Source organism: Monodelphis domestica, chromosome 4 (genome assembly GCF_027887165.1).
Source record: "Monodelphis domestica isolate mMonDom1 chromosome 4, mMonDom1.pri, whole genome shotgun sequence".
NCBI lineage: Eukaryota > Metazoa > Chordata > Mammalia > Didelphimorphia > Didelphidae > Monodelphis > Monodelphis domestica.
Window position 1 is genome coordinate 178851472 of NC_077230.1, and position 19006 is coordinate 178870477.

The 19006-nt window shown below is 38.0% G+C and overlaps 1 protein-coding gene across 5 annotated transcripts in view; it reads left to right on the forward strand.

The window, feature by feature from the left end:
• The first annotated feature begins 78 nt into the window (after nt 1–78).
• The window catches only part of NOSTRIN (nitric oxide synthase trafficking), a 115602-nt gene continuing 96674 nt past the window's right edge, over nt 79–19006 (forward strand). For 3 of the 5 annotated variants that reach the window (XM_056793977.1, XM_007494322.3, XM_056793978.1), the window contains exons 1-3: nt 79–209; nt 7677–7890; nt 17594–17679. In XM_056793977.1, the coding sequence (XP_056649955.1) occupies nt 7864–7890; nt 17594–17679 (113 nt within the window). In that variant the 5' untranslated portion in view covers nt 79–209; nt 7677–7863. Of the gene's footprint in view, nt 210–7676; nt 7891–17593; nt 17680–19006 lie in introns of those variants that run through there. The other 2 variants (XM_001367490.4, XM_007494325.2) reach the window with 2 other exon arrangements.

Sequence of the window (19006 nt, forward strand, 5' to 3'; positions counted from 1 at the left end):
TTTGCAGAAAAAAGGGGGACAAGAATGTCAAAGTCCACAGTACAGTAAGTGAGCAATCACCATGGAAACTTCTGTTTGATATTGCCATACTGAAGCAGAATGGAATGACTCTTGGCGGTTCTAGATTTCTACACTTCTATTTGTAATTACTCCTGGTGCCAGAAAGAGTTTATACAGTGCCAAGGCATTGATGGAGCATTAGGAATAATGTAAGTAGGAAGGGGAAGGAGAACAGATGGTAAAAGGGATGGGGTGGGAGAAGAAATGAGATTGGGCTAAAACGGTTAAAGAAAACATGGGTAATAAACCACTTATTTTAAATGAATTATACACTCTAGCAATACTGTTTACTTGCCATTCCTTTCATATAATTCCCCTTCTTCAGTCTCTGCGCCTTTGCATTGACTATGAATCCTGGCTGGATGGTTCTGCTCACTTTCTTCCTTCTTGGGTTTTGTGTCTCCTATCAAGACTCATCTCAAAGTCTATCTTCTAAAGGATGCCTCTCTCATCCCACCCTCCCCTAGTTGATAATGCTTTTCCCTCTCAGAATATCTCCCATCTACTCTGTATATATGTTGTACATACCCAGCTATTTACCTGTTGTTTCCTCCGGTAGAGTATAAGCTCCTTGAAGGCAGAGATTTTTTCCTTTCTTTTCCCCCCTAAATTCTGGCATATATTAAGTGCTTTTAGTTGAATGACTGATTAAAGTATAGTCAATGTTGTGGGCTACTCTGGCATACTCAGAAGAGAGCCTGACTTTTGGGTCAGAGAACTTGGATTCCATAACTGGTACAGGGTCATTATAAGTAAAAGATGGAACCAGCATTCTAATTCAGTTCTTCTGACTCCAAATCCGATGAACTTTCTATTATAACTTCTTTAAATTCTGATTTCCTCATCTGTAAAATGAGGGATTTTGATTATTGCACTCAATATAACTAAAATCCATCCCCAATCTAGATCAGATGATTTCAGGACTTATGAACCAATTTTCTTTGTCCCATTTGCCAATAATAACAAAAGTAATAGCTAATAGTTATTCAGTGCTTACTATGTACCAGGCACTGTGCTAAGCACTAAAAGTATCATCTCATTTGATCCTCACCATTGTGGGAGGTAGGTATTGTTAGCATCCCCATTTTACAGCTATGGAAACTGAGACAGAGATTAAGTGATTTGCCCATTGTCACATAGCTAGTAAATTCCTGAAACCAGATTAGGAAGTGCTTGAAGTCTTCGTGTGCACTATTCACCGTAGCACCCCTTTGCCTTCTGTAGGTCTGTTATTTATTGGCGACCTAGAGGGAGTGGGGGAAAATATGAATGGCTTAGCACACACAGGTCATCACCACTACCGGAAAAACAACTAAGAGCATATATGCTGCTGATGATAAGTCAGCAGCTTCGTCATCACTCAGGAGGAATGCAACAGTTATTAAATATTGATTGATGTTGGTAGTGGTACAAGGAGAGGCTTCTGCTCACCTTGCGGGTTCAGCTTGGTTTCTTCTTCATTCAGCATTTCCATTGACTTTAAATGGACCTGGCATACGTGATAGACAAATGGAGACTGAAAGAAGATGCGAATTGGATGTTTTTAAGTTCTCAGGTGTTTTGCCAGACTGACTTATTGGAGCTCTTTACAAGCATAATGTGCTCTCTTTCCTTCCTGACATTATAAGAAAATTCTCTGTAGTTCCCAGAGTGAACTACAAGGAAACTGGCTATTTGTATTAAATTTTTCTAAAAATGAATCTTAAAACCACTGGTTGAAAAGAAACCCTAAAAACCAACCCTTCCATCCTCCTAAATTAAAGTTATTTCTTTTGAGTGAAAAAAGCAAAGACAAAATCCTTTCAAATTTTATCTTTTCAAAATTTATCTCCAAGTTTTTCAGTCTCCACATCATGAGAGCCAAGATAGTTCAGGAAAAGGGCTATCATTAAAATCCCAAACCTTTTATCCCTAATCTGAATCTAAATTCCTGAATGACTTCATGAGAATCTCAAGGAAAAGGATCTCTCCCTCCCCGCAATCCCAGTCCTATAACCCATTTATTTGTGACATCCACTTTGCTTAATGCCCTCCGATTCACCATTCAAGATGAGCTCCACAAAGTGCTTCAGGTAAGAGAAGTGAGGTGGCAGAAGGGCTTGTCAACAGTCAGAGTAACCCTTGAAATGGATTCAATTTATTCAATCCAAAAATAGGTATGAAGTACCTGCTTTGTGCAAGATACCACATTAGGCTCTAGGCATATAATGTCCAAAATAAAACTGTCCTTGCCCTCAATTACCTTACATACATGGACACAAATAAATCAAAATATGTACAAAACAATATGGAGTAATGTCTTTTTTTTTAAACCCTTACCTTCTATCTTAGAATCAATGATGTTTATCGGTTCTATGGCAGAAGAGTGGTAAGGGCTAGGCAGTAGGGGTCAAGTGACTTGCTCAGGGTCACTTACCTAGGAAATGATTGGGGCCAAATTTGAACCTAGGATCTTCCATCTCTAGGCCTGGCCACCTAGCTGCCCCTCAGAGTAATTTCAAGAAGGGAGAAGTATTAGGAACTGAGGATGAAGAGAGGAGGTCAGGAAATGCCTCATAAAGGAAATGGTGCCTGAAATGGACTTTGACAGAAGCTAGAAATTCTGCAAGGCAGAGACAAGAAGGGCATACATTTCATACTCTTCTGCGTATGCCACAGTAGCCTACAACATTTTTTAATCAACAATTTATTTTTTCCACAAATACATGAAAAAGCAATTTTTAAATTTTCATCTTTTAAAAGTTTGAGCCAAATCCTTACCTTCCTTCTCCCCTCCCTGGGTCAGTAAGCAATCTGGTACAATGTGAAATAGTATTAAACATCTTTCCAAAATAGTCCTTTTGTGAAAGAGCGCTCAATCAAACAAAAGAAAAGTAAACAAATAAAGTGATATAGAGTATGTCTTGATCTGCTTTCAGGCCCCAACAGTTCTTTCTCTGGAGGTGGATGGTATTTTTCATCAAGAGTCCTTAAGAATTTTCTTGGATCACTGTATCTCTAGAAATAGCTAAGTCATTTATAAAAGTTCATATAATATTGCTATTACTATGTATAACTTTCTCCTGGTTCTCCTCACTGCTTTAAATACTTTTGTACATATCAGTCCCCCCACCTTTTTTTAAATCTCTTTGGGATACCAACCTAGTAATGGCATTGCAGGGTCAAAGGATACATACTGTTCTATAGCCCTTTGGGTCTAGGTTCAAACTGCTCACAAGACCCCCCATCAACCCCCCAGAAATGCTTTCATGTCCAAGCTTTCTCATATCACTTCCAAATTTTGTAATTTCCCTTTTCTGTAATAGTAGCCAATCTGATAAGTGTGAGATGGTACCTCACAGTTGTTTTAATTTGCATTTCTCTAATTAATAGTGATTTAGAGCATTTTTTGCATGACTATAGAGAGCTTCAATTAGTTTGAGAACTCTGTTCATATCCTTTGACTATTTATTAAATAGGAAATGACTTGTATTCTTATGTATTCAATTCATTTCTCTGTGTATTTGGGAAATGAGACTTTTATTAGAGACTCCTGTAAGAGAAATTTTGCATCATTATGATTACTGCATATCACTTTCCATCTTGTTTACTCCCTTTAGTTTCTGACCTCCACCTCTCTTAGTTTGCCCTCTTTTCTATCTGCCCCACCCTGTTCCCTTATACCCTTTCTCTCCTACTATACCCAATTGCTTGTGTATTTTCTTCCCTCATTGAGCCAATTTTGACTAGAGTAAGGATTCACATGTTTTCCTCCCCATCTCCCTCATCTTCCCCTCCATTGTGAATGCTCTTTCATGCCTCTTTTATGTGAGATAATTTACTTCATTTTATTTTCCCTTCCTCCTCCGCCCAATGTATTCCTCTTTCTTATTCTTTAATTTTGATTTGTTTTATAACATCCCATCATATTCAATTCATTCCCTTGCCCTCTGTATATGTATACTCCTTCTAACTGCCCTAATAATGACAAAGTTCTTTGGGATTACAAGAATCATCTCCCCATGTAGGGATGTACACAGTTTAAACTTATTGTCTTTTGATTTCTCTTTCCTGTTTACTTTTTTAATGATTCTCTTGACCCTGGTATTTGAGAGTAAATTTCCCATTCAATTCTGGTCTTTTGATCAGAAATGATTGAAATTCTCAATTTCATTGAATACCCATTTTTCCCCTGAAGGATTATGCTTAGTTTTGCTGGGTAAGTGATTCTTGGTTGAAGTCCTAGCTCCTTTGCCCTCTGGAATATCATATTCTAAGGCCTTCAAATCTTTTAACATAGAAACTGCTAAATCTTGTGTTATCCTGACTATGACTCCACAATGTTTAAATTGTTTATTTTTTGGCTGCTTGTAATATTTTCTTCTTGACCTGGGAGTTCTGGAATTTAGCTATAACATTCCTGGGAGGTATCATTTTGGAATCTCTCTTAGGAGATGATCAGTGGATTCTTTCAATTTCTATTTTGCCCACTAGTTCTAGACTTTTAAGTTACTTTTTATTGATAATTTCTTGAAAGAGAATGTCTAAGCTCTTTTATTATCATGGATCTCATATTGTCAAATAATTCTTAGATTATCTCCTCTGAATTTCTTTTTCAGGTCAGTTATTTTTCCATGAGATATTTAACATTTTCTTCTATATTTTCATTCTTTTGAATTTTGTTTGTTTCTTGATGTCTCATGGAGTCATTAGCTTCCACTTGTCCAATTCTAATTTTTAAGGCATGATTTTTTTTAGTGATCTTTTGTACCTCCTTTTACATTTGACCAATCCTACATTTTAAGAAAATTTTCATTTCTTTGGATTATTGTGCCTCTTTAACCAATTAACCTATTCTGCTTTTTTTAAGATACTAGTTTCTTCAGTATTTTTGCGCCTCCTTTGCAAAGCTATTGACTCCTTTTTGTGAGAGTAAAAATGAATGAAAATCCAAGTATTTTAAATATTTACGATTTAATAACAACAGGGAGAAAGGGGTTAATTCAGCCAAGTGAGCAGAGAACAAGTCTAAAGACCCACACCTGCCACACTTCACCAAATCACAAGCTCAAAAAGAGCCCGCAGCATGGCTCTCAGCCAAATTTATCTCCCAGGCCTCCCTACATAAAATGAGGACATAACTTTTTTTTTTTAAACCCTTACCTTCTGTCTTGGAGCCAATAAGCTCCAAGACAGAAGAGTGGTAAGGGCTATGCAAAGGGAATCAAGTGACTTGCTTATGGTCACACAGCTAGGAAGACATAACTTAAAAGGATGCTGGGTAAATATAGTTCAGGTGTAGCAAATTTCTATTTGTACATTTTACATGATTTTCCTGTATCATTCTCATTTCTTTTCCCAATTTTTCTTCTATCTTTCTTTTTGATTTTTATATCCTTTTTGAGCTTCTCCCCTAATCCTATTTGGTCTTCAGAACAATTAATATTTTTCTTGGGGAGTCTTTGGATGCAGCATTATTGACTTTTTTGTCTTTTGAGTTTGAGTTTACACTGTCTCCAAAATAACTTTTTATGTTGTTGTGTTTGTTGTTGTTGTTTGTTCATTTTCCTGACTTTTTTATTTTATTTATGTTTTAAAATAGTAAAAGTTGGTCTCTAACTGTGGCAAAGGGAGCACTGTTCCAAGTTTCAGGGTCTTTATGAGCAGCCTTCAGAAGTGGCTCTGGGAATTTATCTGTTTTCAGTTCTTCCAAGGTGGTATGACATAAGGCTTTGGGCCTGTGCTCTGGTCTATGAGTAACCCCAAGCATTCTTCTCCCCCTTAAAACTATGAACTGGGACCTCTGTTCCCCTGTGCATACAAGTGCTAGTGTATGCTTGTGCTCCTCCTCTCTCTGCCCCTGAATCTCAGGACTGAGACCTGGTTCTGTCTATGGGCAGTGAAATAAGAGTCTTGTCTGAGTAATTGACTCCCTTTGCCATCTGTGACTGAGAGTTCTGGAAGCCTTCACTGCTGCTTCAGTTGCTCCCAAGGTTGGTTGCCTCAGTGGGTCCTGCCCTGGCAGGCTGAGTTCCAACTTCACCTCAGCACACTAGATTCCCTTGTGTTAGCCTTCTAAATGGTTTTAGGCTGAAAAATTCATTCGCTGTGTCTTTTGTGGGTTATGCTGCTCCAGAATTCATTTTGAGGCATTATGTCATTGCTTTTTGGTGGGTAATTAGTTAGAAATCAGATGGGTCCTGTACTTTCTCTGCCATGGTGGCTTCTTATAGCACAGTAGTATTCCATTACAATCATCTATCAAAACTTGTTCAGCCATTCCCCAACTCATGGACATCCCTTCGTTCTTTGCCACAAAAAGAACTGATATAAATATGTTTGAATAAACTGGTCTTTTCCCTTTTTAAAAAATCTCTTTGAGATACAGACCAGGCAGCAGTATTGCTGGATCAAAGGGTATGGGCAGTTGTAAAACCCTTTGGACATGGTTCCAAATCACTCTCCAGAGTGGTTGGATCAGGTCACAACTTCACCTGTAGTGCATTAGCATCCCAGTTTTTCCAAGTAGCCCACAACTTGAACTCTGCTTGAGTCATTTGTATAAATGCATAAAGGCATGAGATGCAATATTGTGTTCAGGGAATAGCTAGCAGGCAGTTTGACTGGAATGAAGATTTCCTGAAAGGTAAAAATACAAAATAATTATAAATTTAAGTGTTCTTTTATGAGAGATCTCAATGTACCAAAGAATTTCTTTTTTCTTTTTTTTTAATTCACCCTAGAAGCAATAGGGAAACACTGAAGAGTTTGGAGTAGAGGGATGCCATTGTGACACATATACTTTAGGAATATCAATTTAGTAGCAGTGTGAAAAATTGATTCGAGAGGGAAGAGCCTAGGAACAAGGAAAATTTCTACCGCTTCAAATTCTACATTCACAAGTCCACTACTCATTTACTGACACTTATCCCACTATTTTCTCTAAAAAGGACCTCACCTACCATTCTTGGCTCTCCTGGATGCCTTGGGCAACAAACTCAATCAAGATAAATTTTATCTGGCCCTTTTGATCCTTCTTCTTCATCACCAAATGTCATAGAATTCAGAATTCAGTCATGATCTTTGATTTTTTTCTTTAACATTTTTATTTATTTCATTAAGTATTTCTCAATTACATGTAAAACTTTTTAACAATCATTAAAAAAAAATTTGAGTGTCTAATACTGTCCTTCCATCCTGTCTCTCCCCTCCTTGAGAAGATAAGCAATTTGATGTTGATTATACATGTGATATCATGCAAAACACATTTCCTTATTAGCTATGTAGCCAAAGAAAATGCAAACAAAATGAAACAGTGAAAAAAGGAGTAAAAAACTATGCTTCAGTCTGCACTCAGGGGTTCATCAGTTCTCTCTCTGGAAGTGAATGGATAGCATTTTTTCATCATGAGTCCTTTGAAATTGTCTTGGGTGATTATACAGATCACATTAGCTGATTCTTTCATAGTTGATCATCCTTACAGTATTGCTCTGACTGTGTAGAATATTCTCCTAACATTTGAATTTTAACCTTATCTTTAAGTATTTATAGAAATCATTTCCTGACACAAAACTCTAACAGCTTCCTAGATCAGGAGCTGTTGCCCCACTGGATGGTATTTTGATTATTTTATTCAGGAAATAAATGGGATGAAAGTCCAGGGCTGAAGCTTCCTCTCTGTTGTCTTTGGCAAGAATGATGTGTGCCTCTGTGTACGGCAGGCCTTTTTGAATCCAGGAAGTCCAGGAAACACCCAGCCTTGATAACAGCTTGGAGAATGCTGGGACCAAAGGTAAAAGGACAGAAGCAAAACTCCACTCCAACATGAAGGATCCATTGACAAATTGCTCGGTGAGTGACTGTGTGCATGTGTGTGCACCAGCGTGTGTATGTGTGTGTGTGTGTGTGTGTGTTTTGGGGGGGTGCAGTTGAGATCAATCCACTAATAAATTTTAACTAGTACTTGTTCACACTGAGACTGCCAGAGAGCATGTATGATAAGATATAGACAGCCATGGAAAAGCCTGTGGTTTGCTCTGCCCAACGGCAAAGGGAGAGGTCAGGTTGTTTCTTGCCTTATCCCAGCGTGCTTGGAAATGCTTTTTTTGTTGCTGGTTTGTCTTCATATTTTGACAGGCTAAATGTGTTCTCATCAGGGGCTACTTTCAAAAGGATCCCAAGACCCCAGATAGAAACTGATAGTCTGTAAACTGGATACAGAATGCAGGGCATGAATTTTTAAAACCTGCAGTTGATTTTTTTTAACATTGAAGTTAAGGACAAGGTTTAAATTATTTCATATATTTCTGAGAACCTCATTTCTAATCTTTTATTGTAAATCCTGTTCCTTTACATTATGTCTTTTAACATGGTTTTTTCCTATAGCTGAAATCAAAGTTTATAAGGGTATATATTTAAAGATAAAAAGGAAGGAAGAAAACACTCTTTAGTGGTCTGACTAGTTTACCAAGGAGTTCATTTTAATCCTAGAAAGATCACTGCAAATAGAATTGTGGTTAGAAATCTGTAGAAGAAATTTGAGAGCCTTAGCAGAAGCAGCGGAAGTCTAAAGTAAGAATCAAGAAGCACTTTGAAAAAAAATGCAAATGTTCTTTAGCTATTTGAGCAACCAGATGAGAAAATTATTTAAATCATGCAGAAAAGTTAAAAATAGGTGACCCTTCCCAAAACAGAGTAGAAATTATCTTTTTCATCTCTTAGTAAAAATAAAAAATGTTTTTAAACCTTCCTGATTTGGAACCCATGACAAGAAGGGTAGGGGTGGGGAGAAACAAGAAAGCAAGAGAAAAAAGAGAAAAAATGTCATGAAGGATTATTTTTAAAAGTTTTAATTATCTAATCAATGTGAGCAATATGGACCTGAATTAAACAAAATGACCAAGGATCCACCAAATAACCAGTAGGAATTCATACATATAAATAAGATAGATTTATAAACAGTTATTTGGCAATAGAATCATAGAAGGACCTCTAAGGTGAAAAAAGTAAAGGTTTAGGGCTGGAATAGATCCTTATTTTACAGATGAGGAAACTGAGGCCCAGAGACCATTTTACCCAAGGTCACTCAAGTAACTAGAGACTAGAACTCACCCAGTCAAGTGGTCTTTTCCTTTGTCACAGAACAAGCATAGGAATAAAAATGATGATGGGGCATGTGGCTCTGATCATTTATCTTTCTAAGCTTCAATTTCCTTATTGGTGAAACAGGTCTAATAAATTGTCATAAGCATCAAATGTGATTATTTAGGCTAAGCTTCTTATAACTATAAAATCCTATATAAACTTCAGCTACTTTTATAAGTATAAGTTGTTATCTAGTGTATTTTACACCCTAATAATGGGCTTGGTTGACAAATTTTGGTAATTGATGCCAGATGTAGGAGGAGTCATAGGAATGACTATCAATCCCAGATGAAGCAGTGAAATTCCCAGGCACCCTTGCCAATACTAGGCTTAAGTCAGGGGAGTTTCCCCATACAGTCCATAAAGTGCAGGAGGATTTCAGTTGCCTACAAGCCTCAATAGTCAGCCTAGAGTCTTGACCACTCAGAAACTGTCATCGTTACTCATTATCCTATTCCCACTGATATGTTTATACTGTTTCAATTTCAAGGCAAATTCAAAGAAAACAAACACTTATTTCATTGTGTAATGAGTTCTTTGTGGACAGGGACTCTCTTTTTTAAAATAACCCTTATAATCTGATTTAATATCAATTCTAAGATAGAAGAGTGGCAAGAACTAGGCAAACAGGGTCAAGTGACTTGCCCAGGGTCACAAGCTAGGAAGTGTATGAAAACTTGACACAATGGAAAAAAATGAAATTGTTTGTCATTGTGCATATGCTCAGCCTAAATGACACCAAATAAGAGTTCTATCATTTAAACTATAACATCGACAATATATCTCAGAAATCACAATTATCACAGTTAACATTTCTTCTATTAACCTTGCTTTCCTTTGCAAATGTATATTCTCGATTTATATTTAGCTCCTTCAAGTGAAAAAAATAATAATCCTTTTCCCACTGGTATATTTACAGTGGCTTAGAGGCACATTCAAATAAAACAAATACCTGTTCCATTAGGTAATGAGTTCCTTGAGGGTAGGGACTTTAAAAAATAATAACCCTTACCATTTGTCAATTTAAATTCTAAGACAAATCCAGATCTGCCCCCCCCCCCAACTGGTGTTCAAATATGGCCTCAGATACTTTCTACTTGTATGACTTTGGGCAAGTCACTATTCCTCCTTCCTATTCCTAGCCCTAACTATTCCTCTGCCTTGGAACCAACACTTAGTATTGATTCTAAGATAGAAGTTGAAGGTTTAAAATAAATAAATAAACAAACAAACAGACAAATAAACAAACAAATAAATAAACAAATATATATATATATGTATATATATATATATATACACATATATATTTAAGTCCCATCATCAAAATTGGGGCAGGCATTAAGCCACAGAATTCTCAACACTGAGACTTTTTCCTGAACCAAGTGAACGCTGTGGCCCATTGTAGTTTTGTGACCTTGGGAGAAGCAGGAGGAAATATGTGTAAAAGAGAAATAATCTTTTATTATGTTTGATACTGTCATTGAGCTTCAGTGTCTTCCTCTGCAAAACAGAAATATTTGTATTCCTTGGGTCACACTGTTGGCACTAAGTGTGTCAATAAGCGTCAGCTGTTATTCTTTAAAACTGCTGAACACTGATCAAATGTACTGCTTATGTCCTTATGCAGGCTTTTACTGGGCTTAGAAAAAAGCTCCCCTTCCCCACCTCAAGGAGACAATGAGAATATATGAGTTAAGAGAAAGGTAGTGCAGTGAATGGAGCACCAGGCCTGGAGTTGGGAGGACCTGGGTTCAATTTTGATCTCAGACCCTGGACAAGTCACTTAACCCTGATTGCCTACTCCTTGATGTTCTTTTGTCTTAGAATTCATACTAAGATAGAGCATCAGGGTGAGAGAGAGAGAGAGAGAGAGAGAGAGAGAGAGAGAGAGAGAGAGAGAGAGAGAGAGAGACAGAGAGAGAGACAGAGAGAGAGAGAGAGAGACAGAGAGACAGAGAGAGAGAGACAGAGAGAGAGAGACAGAGAGAGACAGAGAGAGAGAGAGAGAGAGAGAGAGAGAGAGAGAGAGAGAGAGAGAGAGAGACAGAGAGACAGAGACAGAGACAGAGACAGAGAGACAGAGACAGAGAGAGACAGAGACAGAGAGAGACAGAGAGAGAGAGAGACAGAGAGAGAGGCAGAGAGAGAGACAGAGAGACAGAGAGAGACAGAGAGACAGAGACAGAGACAGAGAGAGACAGAGACAGAGACAGAGAGAGACAGAGACAGAGACAGAGACAGACAGAGACAGAGATAGAGAGAGACACATAGAGAGAGACACAGAGAGAGAGACAGAGAGAGAGAGAGAGAGAGAGAGAGAGAGAGAGAGAGAGAGAGAGAGAGAGAGAGAAAGAGAAGTAAAGAATTCTATTTAGAAGCTTGAAATATGAAGAAAAATTCAAGGATTTTGCTAAAACACCTAAAATCTACTTCTACAATACTACCATAGAAACCAAGCAAACTTCTCTGTGACCCTGGTATTCCAAAGAACCCACATTGAAAAATGCTGGTTTAAATGAAGTGACCCTAGAGGACTTTCAATCACCTACAAACCAAATTAGCTTTGTAATCAATACAATTAATACAAATTTAAAATAATTTGTAATCCTCAAAATAAACTGGACCCTGAGCCCAACATATTTCATGCCTACAATACAAGGATTGTTTTTACTTTTTATCTCTAGTGTTTTACATAGTGGAGGGTACACAGTCAGCTCTTAATAAATGCTCATTGATTGACTGACTGGTCATTTAGGGAGCTAATGTGACTGGCTGAATTTATTACAGGCTCTCCTTCTCTCTGTGCTGAGAATCTGCCATGGTGCCAGTAACCAACATCTCTTTGGAAAGCATAAATCCAAATCAAACCAATCTAATCTCCTTCTATGAAATAGTGACAAGTCTGAAAGATCAAGGACTTCTGATTCTGATTCATATGACAGAATAGTAAAATATAGGGGCATTTTTTATTAGAGGCAAAAGTGGTTTAACCCAGCAGCTTTTCACTTCTCTTCTCTCCCCTTCTCTCTCCCTTTCTCCTCTCCTCTCCCCTCTTTTTCTCTCCCCTCCTCTCCTCTCTTCCCTTCTCCTGTCCTCTCTTTTTCTCTCCTCTTTCCCCCTCTCTTTTCCTCTCCCCTTGCCTCTCCCTTATCTCCCCTCCCCTCCTCTCCTCTCCACATTCCTCTCTGAAGGCCATGCTGGCTCATCCCCTTCTAACATCAAGGATGATATGCATGGCCTATGAATATTTATGAAAATTTTTTTTCTTGTGGCTGAATGCAGAACAGCTGAGAATTCTGGGAATGCCTTAACCTGCCATCCTTAATGACCAAAACTGCAGTATTGAGGATGTTAGAAATGGACTCAGGTTAAGGCTAATTTAGGAAGACTTAAGCAGCTCCTAATTGAGTAGCGAGTCTTTCTGTGTAGGTTTTATTCTTCATTTCCAGTTTGGGGTGATTGCATTTGCCTATACGAAACATGACCACTCCGGTTCAGATCCAGCTCTAAATCCGTGATTACAATAGGCTTTAGTACCTTTTCCTGTGAGGGAGTTAATAATATATTATGTTTATCTTCTAACTGGGGCCAAGTCCAGCCCTGGCTTGGTAACAGGCCAGCTCTGCCTTTTTTTAGCATGGTTGCCTGTGGTAGACAGACAGCTTGGCAGCAGGGACTTTTTCACAATTTAGATCCCTTGCCAGGGCTAAAACAATGAGTGTTGTCTGTGGCCTTCATGCTGATTTGCAGAATCCCAGAATTTAGATATTCCCCAACTGCTCGCTGAGCCTCGAAATGGCCCTACTAGTGGCCTAAGACTTTCCTCCATGACCAGATGGAACACTTGCTTAGAAAGGGAGTTCTCCCTGAAAGAGGTAACTCACTGATTTGAGTTTTCTTCTGGGGGGAAGAATTAATTGAATTAATAAACAGTAATTAAGTAATTAATTTATTGTGTTGGCCTCTGTATTTGACATTGGGGATGCCGGGCTCTACTCTTGGCAGTGGAGAGAAAAAGGCAAAGGATAGACATCGCTGCCTTTAAGGGGTTTATGTTCTCCTGGGAATTAGAACAAATAAACAGATAAGCAAATTCCAGGTAATAGGAGCTAGGAAAGAAAGTGGCACCTAGGAGGTTTCAAGGAAACAGGATACTAAAAGGGAGAGGGGAGGAGGGAGCGCATCTCAGGCTAGGGGTAGAGGTGAGACAGTAGCAAGTAGGTCAGTTTGGCTGGTGTAGCGTGCTTTTAAGGGGCATACTTGAAAACAGATCCAAAAAGGTCAGCATAGCATAGATCATACCAAGCGGAGGAGTTTGTGTCTTATTCTGTACTTTAGAGGACATCCTGATTTCTATTGAGCCAGGGAGTGGAATATTAGGGGCAGTTAAGACAAAGTCAGGAAAACTTACCTTCCAGAGTTCAAATCTGGCCTCGGATACTTCCTAGCTCTGTGACTCTGGGCAAGGCATTTAACCCTGTTTGCCTCAGTTTCCTCATCTGTAAAATGAGCTGGAGAAGGAAATGGCTAACCAGTATCTTTCTCAAGAAAACTCCAAATGGGGTCTGGAAGAGTTGGACACAACTGAAATGACTGAACAAAAGTAGATTAGACCCATGATGGATTTCAGAGGGATGAGACTGGAAACAGAAAGACCAATAAGGAGGCTATTGCCATAGTTCATAGTGGGAGGTGACTCTGGGGCAAAGGGGGACATAGAGGTAGAATTAATAAAATTAATAAAATTGGGCCGCTGATTGGCACAAGAGAATGAGAGAAGGATGGGCTGAAGATAAAATAAATCCAATATGGGAAGAGGCCCATAGAGGAGACTATGAGCACCAAAATACCTCCATTTCATCATTTGGTTTGTGGTTAACTGATTAGTATATCAATTAATGGCATTAGGGCAAATCATTTAACCCCTCGGGGCCTCAGTTTCCTCATCTGCAGAATGAAGCATGTATTGATGAACTCTACGATCCCTTCCAACTATAAAACTATACTCCTACCATAATATTATATAATGTTTACACAAACCCCAGTCATATTGGTTAAGCAATTTATGAATGAATTCATTTGGGGTGGATTCTCTTATTATCTTGCTCTCTTACTCTTTCATCTTCATTATTTCTTCATGATTGCTTTCTAAAAAGTTAATTTTGATTTTGACTAAGTGAAATACACTAAAGCTCTTGGTACCATGATAAATCAGTGAGATATTATTGGACCCAGCCAGTCAGTCAACAGGCATTTATTAAGCATCTTGTCAGGTACAGTGCTACATCCTAGGAATACAGAGAAAGGTAAAAGACAATCACTATTCTCAAAAAAACCTCACACTCTAATAGGAAACTATATACAAATTATATACAGGATAAGTTAAGAATAATCAGTTGTCAATCTTTTTTTTAAATCAGATTAGATCTCCATTCTTCAAAACTAAGTAATATCTGCTTAAAAAGATAGCTAGGAAGTATTGACCTTGAGTCAGGAAGGCCTGAATTCAAATTTTGTTCTGTCACTTACAAGCTATTTGAAGGCAGGCAAGGCAATAGCATCTGTATGTCTCAGTTTCTTCAACTGTAAAAGAAATAATAATAGCATCTCTCTTACAGTGTTTGTTGTGAGAAACAAGTAAGATAATATTTATAAAGCACTGTAAAGCCTGGTATCTAGTAGGTGCTAAATAAATGTCTGCTTCCTTTCCCCTGTTTTCATTACATTGTACTCCAAAAAATTAATCTAAAGATGAGTAGAAAGATTAGATTTGGAATTAGAAAAAACCCTTTTTGAAATAGTTCAGAGTTTACTAGTTTTATGACTGGGCAAGTCAATCTCTCTGAGTTCTAGTAGCCGAATCTGTAAAATGAGGATAATAGTTTCGATGATTCTTATCCCTCTGAGCTGTGGTGGGATCAGATGAAATAATGTTTGCATGGCACGTTGTGAAACCTGGTGTCAAATCAGTGACAGTTATCATTGCTATTAATAACTAATATTTATATAGTATTTACTATGTTCTAGGCATTATGCCAAGCAATTTACAGTCATCTCATTTGATCCTCATAACACCCCTGAAAGGGAAGCGCCATTACTAATCCTTATTTCATAGATAAGGAAACTGAGGCAAGCAGATATTAAGTGACTTGCTCAGGATCACATAGCTCATAAGTGTTGGGGGCCAAACCTGTTAGTGATATCTACACAGCTCTTATTACTAGACAATTCCTGATCTCAGTGAGAATAGTTGAAGTCATGGGTATGTTTAGTTATCTGAACATGAATAGCCAAATATATAGCTTATAATATGGTAAGGGTGAGTCGACACATTCTAAGCACAGCTATGCCAGGCGAGTGGCTGGCTAGAATGTTCCATTGGTACCTTCATGGTGTTGGGAGGAAGAGAGGAAAGACTTTGTCATGTTGTGTGAACTGCTTGGGGAGATTATATGAGAGAATAAAGACACAAAGAGCTTGGGATGGGCAGGCATGGGTAGGTTGTGTTCATCACTGAAAGGAATTCTCAAATTGATAAGAGCACTCATCAATGATGGATGAGAACTGAGTAGGTCACTGACCTTAACTGCTCGGTTCTACTGCATCTATGTATACATAGGGAGGAGGGAAGCAAGAAGAGGTCTTGATAATATAATAAAACTACTCACATATTGGCAAGTTGTTTCTATGGAAATCCCAAATTGGATTCCCTTTCTCCATGGTGAATTTCAGCTTTGTTTCACAATTGCTGATAAATGCAAATTATCACCCTTGTCATCCAGGCTACCCTTGTCAGCACTGCCAAGGTTATCACTTGTTTTTTTGTTCAATCCAATCTCCCTTAACCCCTGGTCCAGGACCCAAATCTGCCCCTGGCAACCAAGGACACAGAGATAAGTAGGATGCGAGTGTCTATGGGCTCTTTTATAACTTCCCTGCACATCCTTGCCTCTCTGAAAACAGGGGACTAGGGCAGATCATTTTCTCCAAGATTCATTCCATAGCTATACTTCTATTTCTGTGATATTATCCAGGTATGTGATCACTGACACTGTTCCTCACTGAGGAAATGACTGAGAGCCCCAAGAATAAAAAGGAACTTGAAAAATGGAGAGGCAGCTATGTAGCATAGTGGAGACAGTGCCAGACCTGGAGGACCTGGGTTCTAATTTGAACTCGGGCTCTTTCTAGCTGCCGTTTCATTTATTTATTTACTTTTTAAGTTAAAGAAAAATGAACAATTTTTATTAGTAGTATAAAAGCTAGAGATGATGAATCAGAGACTTAAGTTTTAGCCAGAAAATTGTAGCAGCTGTTTTAAACTCTTGGTTTGCTACAAAGGCTTGTCACATTAATCAAAAGTCTTTCTTATCACTGGAGTTGAAGGGGACAAAAGGAAAATGAAACAAAACTCTTATTCACAAATATGAAACAAAGAGTTAAATTACAATCATTTGCATTTTCACGGATGATTATGTGATTTTTTTCAGCAAAGAAAGAATAATATTTTTGCTTTAGGATTTCATGATGAATAGCAAAAATATTTGTCCAGAGTTTCAATGGTAAAAAACTAACAAAAAACAAAACCCACAAAGATAAGTCATTTATTTATAATACATTCAAAAGAATAACCTTGATTTCCCCTCTATATATGTACTCCACAATCAGGTAGAAAGAACAAGTAGTGCTGGGTATAAGAAACAGCTTTGACTCACATACACACTATTGCTGATTTTTTTCTTTTTTTGATTGAATTTTCTTTTTTTAATTACATGTATAAACAACTTTTGACTTCTTTTTTTCCCTAACATTTTGTGATTCAGATTCTCTCTCTGTAGATTTTTCATGAAATCTAATCCAGGAAAAGGATGCGCAAAGGCATATGTAGGGCTAGCTGAAAAATCTTATGAATCAGGCAGAATAGACCCAATCTTCCTTTTAGGATCGGATCTAGAAGATATGCATTCTAGTCATAAGCATTTTCAAAGATATTTTATTTTTCCAATTACATTTAATAATGATTTTAACATGTTTTCCAAAATTATAAGACCCCAACCGTCTCCCACTCTCCCCCTACTCAGAGATGGTAGGCAATTTGATCTGGACCATACATGTATTATCAAGTCATCAGCATTTTTTTTTAAATGAGCCCTTACCTTCCATATTAGAATAGATAGTAAGTATCTTCAGGCAGTTGGTATGTAGTGATTTGCCCAGGGTCACATAGCTAGGAAATGTTGGGGGCCAGATGTGAACCAGGACCTCCCACCTCTAAGCCTGGCTCTCTATCCACTGAACCACCCAGCTATCCCTAGTCATAAGCCTTTAAAAGGACAGTCAGGTAGCCTGGTTTTACAGAGAACCTTTGTTCACGAGCACTCATATTTCTTCTTTGCCTGTTTTGTTTTAGTACAATAAAGTATACAAGGAGCTTAAGGAAGTTTCTCAAAATGGAGAGAATTTCTGCAAGCAGCTCACATCCATCCTTCAACAAAGGTACAGTACAGATGTTGGCAGGGAAGATTGCTATCTTGTTAGTTGCAATGAGAGACATGATTGGAAGAGAGATTTCCCGTTGTCCTACTTTCTTGAAAGCTTGGTTGGAATAGTGATTATTCTCCATCTCAGGGAACATAACTTGGGCTCCACTAAAATGACAGAGCAGTTTTCCTGGAAAAATTGATGGTGTCCATGTTTTTCTTTTTAATACTTTGTAAACTTTCCTGGTATTCAGGAAAAGGTATAAAGAGATGAAGTCGGTCTCAAATCAGCCCTGGCAGGATCATCTCATTTAGAATATAAAGTCTGTGACAGGAGTAACAGCTTAGCTTTTATGTTTTGGAATCCCAGCATCCTAGTCAGCATAAAACATCCTTAATCAATGCTTGTTGGTGGAGTGATTAGCATCATCAACAGAGAGGACAGAAAGGAACCATTAGAAGTCTTCTAGTCCTTCTCTGTATCCAAACAGAACTGTGCATTACTCTCACAGATGGGTATTGTTAAAATTAATGTTCTTTTACCTTTTAAAAGGTAACCTAATTTCTAAGAAAGTATCTTGGTTGACTTAACTAAGCTGACCGGTCTGGTGAATAAGTTGGACTAAATCTTAGTAAAAAAAGAAATAAAGCACTAAATTAATCAATATTAAATGTTTCCTAAAGGCTATCTTCTACAATACCTAGCTTATTCTTAGATTTCGTCTGAAACTATATCTTTACTTATTCTGGTAATTCATTTCTGAATTTAAAAACCCTGTAGCCAAGAGTCCTTTATACCAAGGAGAGCAAGCTACCCCTCTGATCCACTCCCAGCATTCCCTGCTCTGACCCCAATCCCTCAAAAAGTCTCTTTATTTCTCTTTTAAACAAAGACTGGATGGTGGGAAGAGGATAAACCTCCGCCAGAAAATGGCTTTTTGGGCAAATAGGTGGCATAGTGGATAAGAATATCAGGGTTGGAATCAGAAAGACTCATATTTTAACAGTTTAAATCTGGCCTCACTTAGTAGCTAGATGACATTGGGCAAGTCCTTAATACTGTTAGCCTTAGTTTCCTCATCTATGAAATGAATTGGAGAAGAAAATGGAAAACCACTCCAATATCTTTGCCAAGAAACAAAGAATTGGACAGGACTCAATAATAACAAAATAACTTTCTCAGTTCCAAACTAAAGGACTTTAACATAACAACAATACAATGGGCAGATAAAGCCTTCTCCCTTGTAACCGCCTTTTATCTCTGTGATTTGGTCAGGTAGTAGGACATAACCTGAGTCCCAAGCTACAAGGCCTCAGTGATCTAGTTGCCAAATATAGGGTTC